The sequence below is a fragment of the Martes martes genome, assembly GCF_963455335.1.
Source record: "Martes martes genome assembly, chromosome: 6".
In the NCBI taxonomy this organism is placed as follows: Eukaryota; Metazoa; Chordata; class Mammalia; order Carnivora; family Mustelidae; genus Martes; species Martes martes.
The window spans coordinates 118094862-118110353 of NC_137893.1; the positions used below are offsets into that span (position 1 = coordinate 118094862).

Sequence of the window (15492 nt, forward strand, 5' to 3'; positions counted from 1 at the left end):
GTTAGGAAAATGAGAAAGGCATAATGAGTTTTTCTGAATCACGCAAGGAGCATAGACAATGTCCCCTCTTAGGGAGAGTTAGTTAAAGAAAAAACTTGAAAGCAATTAGCCCCTGAACGGGGAGCTTTTGTTTCCATTAAGGACAGAGTCTCCTTATCTCCAAATCTCAGAACGGCAAGCTTGGAGAAATTTTAATAATCCTCTACTTCGAATACACCTCCTCCCTTTAAACAAGAAGTGCCTCATTGGTAAACATACCAGTAACCTTTCAAACAGGCGGTTTGGAATCCAAGTGGTCCTTCCTTTGGGGGTATTTTGAGTTGGGGAGGTAGTTTCAACCTGACGAGTTACTTCTGGAATAAACAAACCAGCATGTTCCATAGGTGGGCTCTGGGTCAGGCAGGACCTATAGAATCCTGTTTACCCCTTAATCAGTGTTAAAATAGACCAGGAAACAAAGTCCATCCTCCTCATATGCCAGAGGTGCCCCGAGGCATAATCTGAAACACACACCTAGAGGCTCCTGAACTTGTGCTCTGCCCAGGGAGCTGTGTTGAGGAGGGCAGGTGAAGGTGAAGAATCAGGGCCTTTCCGCTCAAAATCTGTGTAAGTGGAAACCTACTGAGGCCCCGGTCAAAGTGTCTGGGACCTTCTATTTAGAAGAGGTCCTGAGTGCCTCTCGCTCAGAATCTGGCTCGGTTTTGATCCCAGACTCTAAAACTGGAGCTGAAGATAGAGGAAGAGGCAGTTCTCAAAATAGGATCAGAGCTCAAGGCAAGAAAATCCAGCGGTTCTCCAAATATAAAACATCTCATTCCTTGAAAGAGCTTTGTTTTAATTAATGAACTTAAAACACTTTGCAGGAGTTTTCTGCTCCAGAGTCATCGTTGCTAAGTGCAAGAAGCTCCCTGAGGGGCGGGGCGCGTCGCGTGTGCGCGGGGCTTGGCACTGGGCTTCCGCGAGCGGCAGGTGTCGCGCGTCCCCTGCTGGTGGCTGCCCGGCCCGAAACCGGGGCTCGGTCTAGGGAAGCGAAAGCGAAAGCGGCGGGCGCCGGGACGCCCCCGCTTGCAGAGTGCCGCCGGCCGACAGAAGGGGAAAACGAAGGAGAGCCAGGGCGAGCCGATTTCAGCGCTCGGTGCTCAGCACGCAGACGAAAGTCCCCCCGGAGCTGCAGTCCCGAAGCCGCCGCGGGTGAGTTCGCGCGGCCCGGAGCCGGGAGCGCTAACCGAAGCATCCCAACCCGCCACCCATTCGCACCCCCCGCGCCCCCACTCCCCGGCCCTCTGGCCTCCCGGAGAGTGCGAGGGAGCCGGGCAGGGACCGCGGGGCGGCTCTTCGGAACTCGGTGAAGGCGGCGGCGGCGGCGGCGGGCTGGGCGTAGGCCGGGGGGTGGATCACGAGATTTTTTTTTTTTTTCCTTCTTTTTTTTAAAGGCTGAGGCTCCCTATGACGGGCGGGATGCCTTCTGTCATAAGCCGGCCGTAGTGATGGGCACCGGGGACCCAGGGGATCATTCAGGGTAGGGGTGGGTAAATTGAGAAGCTGACGGACGAGTTGAGCGGAGTCGGGGCGGTGAGCATAGGGCGAGGATTGGGACCCCACCTCCGTAATTCCTCTTCTCCCCCTAGATAACACCATGAGGTTCTCTGATCTGAGACCCTGCGCCTTCCTGCTGCTGGCGGACTCGGCTCTCCTCTGGCTGCTTCAGGGGACACTGGGGGCTCTCCTCCCCCCGGGGCTTCCAGGCCTTTGGCTGGAGGGGACCCTGCGACTTGGAGGGCTCTGGCTGCTAAAGGTGGGAGGACTCCTGGGACTGGTGGGAACACTGCTGCCCACGCTCTGCCTGGGGACCCCGCTGTTTCTCTCCCTGAGGGCCCTGGTCCCAGGGGCCTTGAGTGCTCCCCCAGTCAGAGTGGCTTCAGCCCCCTGGAGCTGGCTGCTGGCAGGGTATGGGGCTGCGTGGCTAAGCTGGGCCATGTGGGCTCTGCTGAGCTCTCCAGGAGCCCAGGAGAGGAAGCAGGGCCAGGAGAACAACACAGACTTGATGTGGAGGCTGCTGAAGCTCTCCTGGCCAGACCTGCCCTATCTCATTGCAGCCTTCTGCTTCCTTATCGTTGCCGTGTTGGGTGAGTCCGGAAGGGGGCATTGGGAATCGGAGGTGGGCAAAGGTCCCTGGTGCCAGCATGTTCATCTGTTCTCCTCCATACCGCTTTCAGGTGAGACATTCATCCCTTACTATTCGGGTCATGTCATTGACATCCTGAGAGGTGATTTTGACCCTGATGCCTTTGCCAGCGCCATCTTTTTCATGTGTCTCTTCTCCATTGGCAGGTAGGTGATGCTTAATTGGGTTCATTTGCTAGCCTCACATCTTTACGGGGGCCCTCCATTTCCTGACTCTGTTTTCAGATCCTTTAGTACACGAAGCATAAAATACTTAAACCGGAATATGTGTGAAAGTGTTTATCCACCGTTCTGTTTCACACACTCAGCCACTCTTTCATTCACCCTATTTACCCAACATTATGCTTCCAATCCATACTTGCTACTCTTTGCTGAAGCCAGCTCCTCGGAAGTGACTTCCAGACCCATATTTCTACACCCAGCTCTAGGCTTGTAGTTCACCTGTCTTCTTGACATTGCCATTGGACAACCCACTGTTATCTCACACTCCACATACCCAGACCTTCAAATGTATCATACTCCCTCCTGGTCTTCTTGAAAGTGGCTCCCTCTTTTATTCCCATGTATGAAACAACCAGGGTCCTAGGCTCTGTCAGTATTGTTGATGCCTTTCTGATGTTCAGACACTAGCCCCACCGTTTTCTGCTTTCAAAGTGTTTCTCCCGTGGCTCTTTTCTGGCCATTCTCACGGTAATTGCTGGAGTTCAAACCCTCCTCATTTTATGTCTGACTATCCCAACAGCCTTCTAAACATGGAAACCATATTTTGTGAAATACTTGCTTCTATCTTTCCCATTTTTCCTTTAAATTTTATTGTATAAATGGTTGGCCTAAGAGGAATTCTCAACTCCAGGGACAATAAAGGTGAGGGAACAGCATGTCTCTGGGGCTCCAGAGAAGAGGGCAAGGGAATTCATGGCTGCAGTTCCCGGAGTAAAGTAGAAAGGAGGACTTTGGGGTGGGGAGGCAAGAGACCAAGACGGAGGGGGAGGGTAGAGGAACAGCGCTGAAGAAGGTGTGTTCTGGGTCAGGCAGGACCATAAGCTATTTCTCTTGACATCTCTTCATTTCTATTATGGTCTTCCCTATGTCTAGCATGGAGTGAGCTCCATAGATACTCGTGAATTTGTATATGTTATGATTTTGTTCCCACATCTAGCTCTCCCTGTCCTGTTTTTCCTCCCTCTGTTCCTGCCCCCCTCGTGCCCCCCCCCTGCTTCTCTTCTGCCTCTCACGGTGCACACGGTGCACTTTCTCCCACCTTGTATTTCTTTTCATTCTGTGCTTTCTCCTCTGCTTTTCTCACTCGTTCCCTCCCTCTGGGCACCTGTGTCCCCTTCATCCCAGTTCCCTGTTCCTTCCCTCGTCCACAGCTCACTGTGTGCTGGCTGCCGAGGGAGCTGCTTCACCTTTACCATGTCCAGGGTCAATGTGCGGGTCCGACAGCTGCTTTTCTCCTCCCTTCTGCGCCAGGACCTCAGTTTCTTCCAGGATACTAAGACAGGTGGGGCCTGGAGTCCAGGTCTGGGATTCCCCTGGACATTTCTTGCCTTTCAGTTACCCTCCAGCCCGTAAACAGCCTCTCTTCCCACCTACACCCATGGTGTCAGGGCAAGGAGCTGCTGAGCTCTCTTTCGGGACGGGGTAGTGAGGTCGCCTCCACTGGTCTCTGCAAGTGAGGGGTGTGTTTAGAAGAGGGGGTTGTGTCAGTGGAGATGGTCGGTGGGGGCAGTCTCTGGGTGTTCTGCTTTACACATGGTTTCCTCAATGGCTCTGTCCTCCCCAGGGGAGCTGCATTCGAGACTGAACTCAGATACCAAATTGATGAGCTGCTGGCTTGCTCTGAACGCCAACGTGCTCTTGCGAAGCCTGGTCAAAGTGGTGGGGCTGTATGGCTTCATGCTCAGCCTGTCCCCCCGGCTGGCCCTCCTCTCTCTGCTCAAGGTGCCTCTGGCAATAACAGCCGAAAAAGTGTACGATGTCCGCCATCAGGTATGTGGGGATGTTAGGGAATCCCCAGGGCAGAAGAAGCTCTTCCAGAGGTCTTCTCTTCTCAGCCTCCAGAGCAGTAGTTCTGACAGGCTTGAGAAGGGCCCTGGGCCCTGGGATTTTATGTAAGTGTGTGTGTGTGTGTGTGTGTGTGTGTGTGTGAGAGAGAGAGAGAGAGAGAGAGAGGGAGAGGAGAGTGGGAGAAGAGGGAGCATTTTTCTGGAAACAGGATAACTTCCTACTAGATTCTCAAAGGAGTCTGGGCATACCTTCCCCACAAAAAGATTAAAAATGCTGTCTTGGAGGATTTTAAGCAGAGTTTTCCCCTTTCTAATCAGGGGAAATCAATTTGGGTGGAGTGTAGAGAAAGTAGAAAAGTGCAGTCAGGAAGTCCTGAGTCTGAGTATCAGCTCTGTTTTCTCTCTTTTTAGAAAAGTGTTGGTAAAGTTTACATGACATAAAATTGACCATTTTTACTATTTTTTATTGTGCCATTCAGTGGCATTAAGTACACTCACATTGTTGTGCAAGGATCACCACCATCCATCTCCAGAAACTGTCTCCATCTTCCCAAGCTGAAACTTGGTACCTATTAAATAATAACTCCCCACTTCCCCTCCTCCCAGTCCTTGGCAATGACAGGTCTATTTCCTGTCTCCATGAATCTGATTACTCTAGGTATCTCATGTAAGTGGGATCATGCACTATTTATTTGTCTTTTTGTGATTGGCTTATTTCACTTAGTGTACTGTCCTCCAGGTTCATCCCTGTTGTAGCACATGTCAGAATTCTCTTCCTTTTTGAGGCTAATATGCCATTGATGCATAGACCGCGTTTTGTTAATCCATTCATCTCTTTCCGGATGCTTGGGTTGCTTCTACCTTTTGGCTATTGTGAATAATGCTGCTGTAAACATGGGTGTACAAATATTTGTTCGAGTCTCCGCTTTCAGTTCTTTTGGGGATATACCCAGATGCAGAATTGCTGGATGTTATGGTAATTCTGTTTTTAATATTTGGAAGAGCCACCGCCATAATGGTTTTCACAGCGCCTGCACCTTTTGACATTCCCCTTGGCAATACACAAGGGTTTCGTTTTCTCCACGTCCTTCTCCAGCACTTATCTTCTGTTTGTTTCTTGTTTGTTTCTTCTTTATTACATTCCCCGGTACTTATTTAGCTTACAGCTCGAAGTTTGTACCTTTTGACCACTTTCCTCCAGTCCATTCCCCACCCCTTCCTCTGGTCTCTGGTAACTACGAATCTGATCCCTCTCTCTCTCTCTCTCTCATTTTTTTTTAAGAATTTATTTATTTATTTGACAGAAAGACAGATATCACAAGTAGGCAGAGAGGCAGGCAGAGGGAGAGGAAGGGAAGCAGGCTCCCCGCCGAGGAGAGAGCCCAATGTGGGGCTTGATCCCAGGACCCTGAGATCATGACCTGAGCCAAAGGCAGAGGCTTAACCCACTGAGCCACCCAGGTGCCCTGATCTCTTTTTCTACGAAATTTTGTTTGTTTGTTTGTTTAGATGGCACGTATAAATGAGATCACACAGTATTCCTCTTTCTCTCTGGCTGATTTCACTTAGCCTAATGCCCTCGGGTTCCATCCTGGGCAGGTTCCATTGTTGCAAATGGCAGGATTTCCTTCTCTTTTATGGCCGAGTAAAATTCTGCTGTATACGAATATGCAGCACTTTTTAAAAAATAGCAGCCATCCTAATTTTTATGAGATGATAGCTCACTGTGGTTTCGATTTGCATTTCCCTAGTGACTAGTGGTGTTGAACATCTTTTCATGGGCTTGTTGGCCATATCTATATCTTTTTTGGAGAAACGTCTGTTTAAGTTCTTTGCTCATTTTTTAAATTGGGTTGTGTTTTACTTGTTGAGTTGTAGGACTTCTTTCACTATTCTGGATATTAGCGCCTTATCAGATACATGATTTGGAAATGTTTTCTCCCACAAAAGTTTTTAATTTTGATGAAGACCAATTTTTCTTTATTGGCTGTGCTTTGTGTTATTCCAAGAAATCATCACCAAATCTAGTGTCATGAAGCTTTGCCCTGAACTTTTCTTCTAAGAGTTTTATGGTTTTAGCTCTGGTTTAGGTTTTTATCTGTTTTGAGTTACATGCCCACCTTTTGTTAACTAGCTGTGGCCCTTTAGGAAAAGGATCCCTTCTGGTTTCATTCAGACACTGCGGGTGGTATGAATTCCCTTAAATGAAGGAGCAAATGAAGGAGCCTGTATTCCCTATACTACCCGGCAGTAAGAGCTCAGTAACATTTTGTTCCCTCCCTCTCTACTCTCAGTTCTTCTGGAAAGAAATGTAAGGAAGAGAGGAAAAGGACAGTTAGGTATTTTTAGGTAGATTGGGGGAGCATCCCCAGGACGGGGATGAGACAATGTGGGGGAGGTCTCCTGTCTTCTGCCCCATCAGCCCCTTATACCCCTCACCCCACTTTTGCAGGCACTGCTTCTGGAGATCCAAAATGCTCTGGCGAAAGCAGGACAGGTGGTGCGGGAGGCTGTTGGAGGGCTGCAGACGGTGCGCAGTTTCGGAGCCGAGGCGCAGGAGATCCATCTCTATAAGGAGGCCCTGGAACGGTGCAGGCAGCTGTGGTGGCGACGAGACCTGGAACGTGCCCTCTACCTACTCTTTCAGAGGGTGAGATGGCTGTGTGGCTGGGGGTAGGAGCCAGAAAGGGACAGGGAAGGCAGTGGGGTCCCCGCTGCTCTGTGTGGTGGACTCTTTTTCAGGGCTTTCTTCTCACCCTGCAGATGGTGCACTTGGGAATGCAGGTACTGATGCTGAACTGTGGGGTGCAGCAGATCCTGGCTGGGGACCTCACGCAAGGCGGGCTGCTCTCCTTCCTGCTGTATGAGGAGGACATGGGCCATTATGTGCGGGTGAGTCAGGAGCCTGAACATACTCTCACCAACCCCCCTCAGTTTTCTCTCTGGCCTTTTGGCCTTGGCCTTTGTTTGAGCCCCTTAAAAATACAAACCAAACCAACCCCCAACTCACTGTATTATGGAGAACTTCAAATTTATGCCCCCCCCAAAAAGATGAACTATAATGAACCTGCATGTACGCATCACCTGCTTTAAAATTATCGACTCATGGCCATTCTGTTTCAACTGTACCCCCACCCATATTATTTTGAAGCAAATTCAAGATATAGTTTTATCTGTAAATGCCTCAGGGTATATCTCTAAAACATAAATATTTAAAAAATATAACCAGGAAACACTTATTATACCAAAAAAGTGTAATAGTAGTTCCTAAAATTTATTAAATACAGGGATTATATTTCCACTTGTCTCGTACATGTAACATATGTGTCTATATTACATTTATCTCTCTCATGTATGTCTGTGGTAGCATCAGCCATTAATGCTCAATGCCTAGATCCATTAAAATCATTAGGGCTTGCAAGATGGTGACACTCTACCATTCCTCCACTTATTAGCTGGAATACATCTATCCAGGGAGACTTATCCTGGTCCACTCTTTGGTACAGTTTGAGTACGAAAGGCAGAATAACATTTGGGTGTTTCCCTGTATTTACCAGTTTTCGAAAATAGCTACTTCACCTTGGTGGTTATTTTATAATTTTCCTACATATTTGTGAAACATCTTTTATGTATGGAGAGCTGTGCTAGGCACTCTGGTGGCTAGAGTGGCAGAGATGAGGTGGGCACAGTGCCTGCTTTTAAGGAACTCCTTGTCCAGTTAAGGCAAAACAGGACGGTGCACGAGTAATACGGAGCGGGAACTGGAGGGTCTGGGGAGAGAATTAGCGCTGAACCGGAGTACGGACCTCTCTATCCTTTACGTTGCAGATTGGCTCGCTGGGGCCTTGGGTTGCCTTTAAATTCCATCTGAATCGCACATTTAGGGGGAGGGAACCCTTTTCGGATGAAGGGCGGTATCCCCTCCGAGTAGGAACGGGCCCATCTCTGAGTACGAACACTGCTAGCAAGCCTGACCTGGACAGAGTGTGGCAGGGAGCGTGCGAAGAGCTGGGGAGCTGGTTTCTGGTGAAGCTGCATTTGGGGAGCTGACCCCTCCGTTCCTGTTTTCCAGACCCTGGTTTACATGTGCGGCGATATGCTCAGCAACGTCGGGGCTGCGGAGAAGGTGTTTGAGTACCTGGATCGGAAGCCAAAGCAGCCTCCGCCCGGGACGCTGGCCCCTCCCACTCTGCGGGGGCTGGTGGAATTCCAAGACGTCTCTTTCGCGTATCCCAACCGCCCCGACCAGCCTGTGCTCAAGGTGCCTGAGAGGGGCCGCAGGGAAGGAACCCGGACCTTGGCTCCCAGGCGGCATGGCCTGTAGTAGATCCTTTGTCTCTGAGAGGTTGATCCTCCCCCCGACAGAACCAGAAGGCAAGGGCCGTGAGGCAAGCCTCTGACTGTTTCTCGGCTTTTCTAGGGGCTGACGTTCACTCTACGCCCTGGTCAGATGACGGCTCTGGTGGGGCCCAATGGGTCCGGGAAGAGCACAGTGGCTGCCTTGCTGCAGAATCTGTACCAGCCCACCGGGGGACGGCTGCTGCTGGATGGGAAGCCCATCTCCGAGTACGAGCACTGCTACCTGCACCGAGAGGTGGGTGGTGGTAGGCAGAGGGGGTGCGGTGAGGAAGAGGGACAGGAGATAGGAGGGAAGAAGCATGTGCAGAGAGCTTGGGCGATCCGTGGGAAGAAGCACAAGGAGCCCATTCTTTTTTTTTTTTTTTTTCCCAAAGAATTTATTTATTTGACAGAGAGATCACAAGTAGGCAGAGAGGCAGGCAGAGAGAGAGAGAGAGAGAGAGAAGGAAGCAGGCTCCCCAATGAGCAGAGAGCCCAATGCGGGACTCGATCCCAGGACCCTGAGATCATGACCTGAGCCGAAGGCAGAGGCTTAACCCACTGAGCCACCCAGGTGCCCCACAAGGAACCCATTCTAAGGGAGCTAGACCAGGAGGAAGAGGATCCTTGCCACGGGGGGGCTGACACACCCTCCCCTCCTCCCATCCCCTCTGCACAGGTGACTTCGGTGGGGCAGGAGCCTGTGCTCTTCTCCGGTTCTGTGAGGGACAACATTGCTTACGGGCTGAAGAGCTGCAGTGATGAGAAGGTGATGGCAGCTGCCCAGGCCGCCAATGCCCACGGCTTCATACAGGAGTTGGAGCACGGACTGAATACAGGTACCTTCCTTCAGAAGAGGAGCTGGAGCTGCTTCCTGGGGGTGCGGGTTGTGTCTGCTGTTTCCTTGCCCCGTGCTTGGCTCCCACTTTCCTGCCTTCCCTGGCACCGGGAGTTCTCTAGTTGCGGTCCCGATTGGGAGACAGCCCCCCGGGGTAGTAGTGCTCCCTCTCTTGGGGCAGCCTCAGCAGGTGTCCACCCCTGCCCTCCTGACATAGGCTCTCATGCCTCCTCATGGGTGCTGGTGGAAAGACCAGCTGTGCGCTTGTCCCTGCTCGTGGGGAGGATGCTGTCGTGGCCACTCGTGTCTGAGAAAAGGTATTTCTCGGATTCCTCAGAGGTAGGGGAGAAAGGGAACCAGCTGGCTGTGGGACAGAAGCAGTGTCTGGCCATTGCCCGGGCCCTTGTGCGGGACCCACGAGTCCTCATCCTGGATGAAGCCACCAGTGCTCTGGACGTCCAGTGTGAGCAGGCTGTGAGTACTGGGGCGGCAGGCAGTGGGACCTGAGGCTCATGGTTGAAGGACCAGCATATGCAGAATTGGGCAGAGGAAGACGAATGGCCCACTAGTGGAAGACTTTCTGTGCTTTCTCAGGGGGTGGGGAGTGGAATGGAGAGTATGGGGTGTGGGAAGAGCCCCTCCTTTTCCCCAGTTCCCTTTACAGCGGGACAGCTGAGAGAAGGGCAGCACAGACTGTCGTCTTTCTCATCGTTCACGTCTTCTTTACCCTGTGCCACAAGAGATATTGTCCACTTGCGATATGGTGCCCATCCTGTTCTTATTTTTTTTTAAAGATTTTATTTACTTGAGAGAGAAAGAGTGAGAGCAAGTGAAAGAGCTCAGGCAGGGTGGGCAGCAGAGGGAGAGGGAGAAGCAGGCCCTCTGACACAGGGCTTGGTCCCAGGACCCTGGGATTATAACCTGAGCCTAAAACAGACCCTTAACCCACTGAGCCACCCGGGCACTCCTCTTCTTACCCTTCTGAGGCATTATGATCCTCCCCCTTCAGCTGCAGGACTGGAAATCCCACGGGGACCGAACAGTGCTGGTGATTGCTCACAGGCTGCAGACGGTGCAGAGTGCGGACCAGGTCCTGGTGCTCAGGCAGGGTGAGCTGCGGGAGCACTCAGAGCTCATGGAGGGCCAGGACCTCTATTCCCGCCTGGTGCAGCAGCTCCTGGAGGACTGAGAACCCGGGGACACGGGGCCCTTCCAGTGGTCATCTCCATGATCCAATGTAGCTTGTGCTGGGAGTTTCCCTGGGCTTGTGCTGCTGGGTAGTTGTTCCTAGAGCTATTGGCATGGTGGAAGTTTGGACGTGTGCTGACCGGGGGTGGGAGAAAGGGGAATGCTATCTGTTTCCAAGATCTTCATTTCCCTGGTGCTGAGTATTGTGGCATAATACATCTATTTAAAGTACATTTTCCTTATTATGTAAATAGCACGTATACATAGAGAAAAGTAAAACTAACCCTAGTTTCACCTCCCAGAGGTGACCATAGCTACTGTTTTGCTAGCAACCTGTGTCTTAATCTGTTCTTTGAGATAAATATTAGCCAGTGTGATGTAAATATTCATGAGGTTGCCTTTCTGTGTCTTTCCCCTTTCACACTGATATCTGATATTTTGGGGGAAGCTAGGATATGGAGGGGTAGAGCACTGTTTCCTAATTAACAGTGTTAATGAAACACTGATAATATCTACCATTTATTGAGTTTTAATATGATAGGAACTATGCTAAATGTTTTTCAGGCATTATCATATTTAGTCCTTTTCCTTAAGCCTATGTAGTTGGTTATTATTATCCCCATCTTACAGGTGAGGAAACTGAGTCTCAAAGAGGTTAAATAACTTTTCCAAGGGTACACAGGGGTCGAGTTGGAGTTGAATCCAAGCCTGACCCCTGAGTCCATAACCTCAACCAGTAAATTATATGATGTCATGTGTTCATAATCTTGAATTCATACTCAGATCCAGTAAAGAGCTCTGAATTCGCTGCCTACTTTCTAGTCTCGTGGTTATTATAACTTTCATTTAGTCTTAGATGATCTCATCACCAAAGAGGTTTCCCCATCATTGGCTCAGCTCTTCCAGCCGTTCTTCCTGAAGTCATTTTTCTTTTGCAGACACATGAGATGATGTCACTTCCGTAAAGTCCTTCAAGCTCTTCCTTCATTTCTGCTCAGATCTTCCTCACAGCATGCGAGGTTGTGCAGCTCATTTGCAGCACCCTTCCCTGTTGCATTAAGCTCCCACCGCAAACTTCCTGCCCTCCTTATCCCTGTGCGCCTTTGCGTATGTTGTATTCTTTTTTTTTTTTTTTAAAGATTTTATTCATTTATTTGACAGAGATCACAAGTAGGCAGAGGCAGGCAGAGAGAGAGAGGAAGGGAAGCAGGCTCCCTGCTGCGCAGAGAGCCCGATGCGGGGCTCGATCCCAGGACCCTGAGATCATGACCTGAGCCGAAGGCAGAGGCCCCAACCCACTGAGTCACCAGGCGCCCCGCATATGTTGTATTCTTGCTGCTTCCTGAACCACCCTTTATGATTTACTCCAGTCCTTCAAGGCTTAACTCGGATCAGGTCTTCCATTCTGAGCTCAGTCTGGAGAAAGTGTCCTTTGCATGTGCTTCTGTTGCCCCAGGGCTTACCTCTTTCACAGCCTTTAGTAAACTCCTCATCCCCCCATCCCTCTGTTCTCCCACTAGACCATGAGTTCCTGGGGGGAAGGCCATATATTTTACTGTTTTTATATGGACTACCTGGCACAGGGTTCGATTCATAGCAGACAATAAGCAAATGTCTGTTGCACAAATGAGTAAATTTTCTCTGTCCTCCCTCCACATGCCAACCACTGAAAATTCAGAGCTGTGTGCATTACTGCCTTTTGGGAGGGAGTTACCTTTGAAGGTTCCTATTCTAGGAAAGAGAAACTTTCATGTTCCCAGAAACACCAGGTGCTTTCCAGCTCTAGCAATGAACTACCCGGAACTTTTGCAGTTTTGGTTTCTTTTTTTTCATCCTGGTAACTGTTGGGAATGGGCAAAGTGAGAGAAGGGAGCTTTCTTATGCAGGTTAGCCTTTGTTTCATTCTGGTGTTTGTGTCTCAAATACTACTGAACTTAAATACCCACGTGGAGAGAGACAAGTCTGGCCCAATTCCTTTCCCTCTTAACCAAACGTCCTTCCTCTATTTATAAAATGGGAATAATCATTCCTGTATATCCCAACCTTAGGGAAATTGTTGCCCTCAAGGAGGAAGATGATCTGTTAAAATTCTTTGATAGCCTCATTGTAATGATGATAGCCTCAATATAATGACACCTAATAGTTTAAGCCTGCAAGGTATCTTAAAAATAATAAAGCAGTCAAATCTTACTTTATAGAAAGGGAAACTGGCCTGAAACTGCAGGTCTACTCAGTGATTGAGCTGGGAAGAAAACTCAGGCATTCAGACGGGCATCAGAAAGACGCAGCAGACCTCAGGATCTTAGGGTGTCTGGAAAGTTGGTTATTTGAGGGAAACTCCCAAGTAGACCTTACATCAGGGACACATTCTGGAAATGTTCCCTGGAGGTCAAAGTGTGGAACTTTGGCAAAAGCCTACAAGTGTAGTTTGTTTGGTAACCACAGATATGAGTAATTCTAGTCTGTTCCTGAGTTCTAGTTCTTTTCATTCACCCTGCCTCCCCCACAACACCATTTGATCTGCCCGCCCCTTAACCTCCCCTTCTTGTCACTTACCTTCGGCATCTTTCCCATTCGGTCATATTTTACTCTTTCCAAAAGATGGTATGAATGGAGAGGGGAAACCTTAGGAAACTCTCATAGATTTTTCTGGAGCCCGCAGACAACCCATCTGCTTTGCCCAGTGTGGAAATGGCATTGAATTTCAAGTCCTTTATTCCCCAGCCACTGTAGGGTAGCCCCTTTGCTGTTCTCATGGCAGTTGTGATTCAAGAGGAGACTGAGTGCAGTTGTCAGAATTTTGGAGAAAGGAGTAGGAAGTAAGGAAAACAAAGATCTTCCTGGTTTTTGGTGCTGAGTGAGCCAAAAAAGCACCCATCTGATTGAGTCTGATGCCCATTTAGTGATCGTAGGAAATACAGGGTTTTGAACCTAGAGTTTTATGGACTTATGAATTATTACAATTCATGTAATTGCCATTACAATAACAATAATCATTCAAGTGCTATGCTAAGTGCCTCATGTATAACTTTGTACTTTTTCCTCAAGACAATCCTATGTTCAGATATTACTATATCAGTTCTAAGAATGAGAAAATGGAGGTTTAGGCACATTGTCTGGCTCACAAAGCTTGGAAAAGGTGGACTCTGCCCAGCTTTACTACAAAACTCCTCAAAAGAGTTGCCTATACTCCTTCTATCTGCTTACCCTCCTACTAGTCTCTTTTTAAAAAATATGTTTATGTGAATAGGAAATATATTAATGGGGTTTAAAATTCAAGAGCCCCAACTAGGTATGTAGAGGAAACCCTCACTGCCATCCTTCCCATGGTTTACCAAGACCCCTTGCGCACACAGTCCATGTTCCAAGCTTTATGTTTATCCTTCTAGGGAAATTTCATGTATATTTAAGCAAATTTGTGAATATGTTCTTGTTCCCTATTTTTACAGATAGGTCCTTAGATCCACTGTTTTGAACTTTGTTTTTTTATACTTAGAAATATACGACTATATAGCATTCTGTTTTATGGAAGTACTGTATTTCATTTAGCTTGTCTTCTCCTAGTGATGGGTAGCTAGGTTACTTGAAGTCTCTAGCTAGTATAAGCAATGCCTTGTGTAGACATTAGAATACACGTGTGCAAGAATACCCATAGGGTAAAATTCTAAACGGGGAGTTGCTGAGTCCAAGTGTATGTATATATATGTTGCAGAATTGCCCTCATAAAGGTTGTATTCATGCACAGTTCCATCAGCAATATATAAATTTATCTGTTTCCCCACATTCTCATCAACATGGAGTGCTGTTAAATTAGCTTTTTAGGTTTTGTCAATCTTATGAATAAAAAGTGACATCATATGGTAGTTGTCATTTGTTTTTCTTTTATTATCACTTACAGAAGCATACTAAATTGAGCAAGAAAAATCGGGACACAGGAAACAAAAATGAGAAACACACACACACAACAATAACAACAAAACATCTGTCTATAATATTGGTAAATCAGAATGAGGAATGAAGAATAACTATAAAAATCACGAACACATATGACTATTAAATTTAAGAGCACAATAGAACAATCACAACATGAGAATGAGGCAATAAAGTAAAACATTCTAAAGCCTTTGTTTTATTTGGAAGGGGGGTAGAGTTTAACTTCGGATGTTCCCAGTTTAAAATTATGTTAAAAATGTAGGGGTAAAAATAGAGTTACCCTATGACCCAGCAATTGCACTACTAGATATTTACCCCAAAAGATAGAACTACAGTGATCCGAAGGGGCACCTGCACCCCAGTGTTTATAGCAGCAATGTCCACAATAGCCAAACTATGGAAAGAGCCCAGATGTCCATTGACAGATGAATGGATAAAGAAGATGTGGTATATATAGACAATGGAATATTCCTCAGCCACCAAAAAGAATTGCCATTTGCAATGACGTGGTTGGAACTAGAGGGTATTATGCTGAGCGAAATTAGTCAATAAGAGAAAAATACCATAAGATTTTACTCACGTGAAATTTAAGAAACAAACAGATGACCACAGGGGAAGGGAAGGAAAAATAAAATAAGATGAAAACAGAGAGGGAGGCAAATCATAAGAGCCTCTTAATTATAGGAAATAAACTGAAGGTTGCTGGAGGGACGTGGGTGGGGGGATGGGATAATTGGGTGATGGGCATTAAGGAGGCCACTTGATGTGATGAGTGTTGGGTGTTTTGTTCTAATTTTTTTAAAAAGATTTTATTTATTTATTCGACAGAGAGAGATCACAAGTAGGCAGAGAGGCAGGCGGAGAGAGGAGGAAGCAGGCTCCCTGCTGAGCAGAGAGCCCGATGCAGGGCTCGATGCAGGGCTCGATCCCAGGACTCTGAGATCATGACCTGAGTCGAAGGCAGAGGCTTTAACCAACTGAGCCACCCAGGCGCCCCAAGTG

At 48.1% G+C, this 15492-nt stretch overlaps 1 protein-coding gene across 1 annotated transcript; it reads left to right on the top strand.

Annotated features, from left to right (window-relative positions):
* The first annotated feature begins 1094 nt into the window (after window positions 1–1094).
* TAP2 (transporter 2, ATP binding cassette subfamily B member) lies at window positions 1095–14408 on the top strand. Its single transcript, XM_080805199.1, has 12 exons — window positions 1095–1191; window positions 1629–2126; window positions 2217–2331; window positions 3558–3688; window positions 3971–4176; window positions 6646–6843; window positions 6957–7085; window positions 8266–8454; window positions 8614–8787; window positions 9211–9370; window positions 9707–9843; window positions 10379–14408. Exons 2-12 carry the CDS (start codon window positions 1637–1639, stop codon window positions 10556–10558), a joined length of 2109 nt encoding a protein of 702 aa, XP_080661325.1. The 5' UTR covers window positions 1095–1191; window positions 1629–1636; the 3' UTR covers window positions 10559–14408.
* Window positions 14409–15492: the final 1084 nt, after the last annotated feature.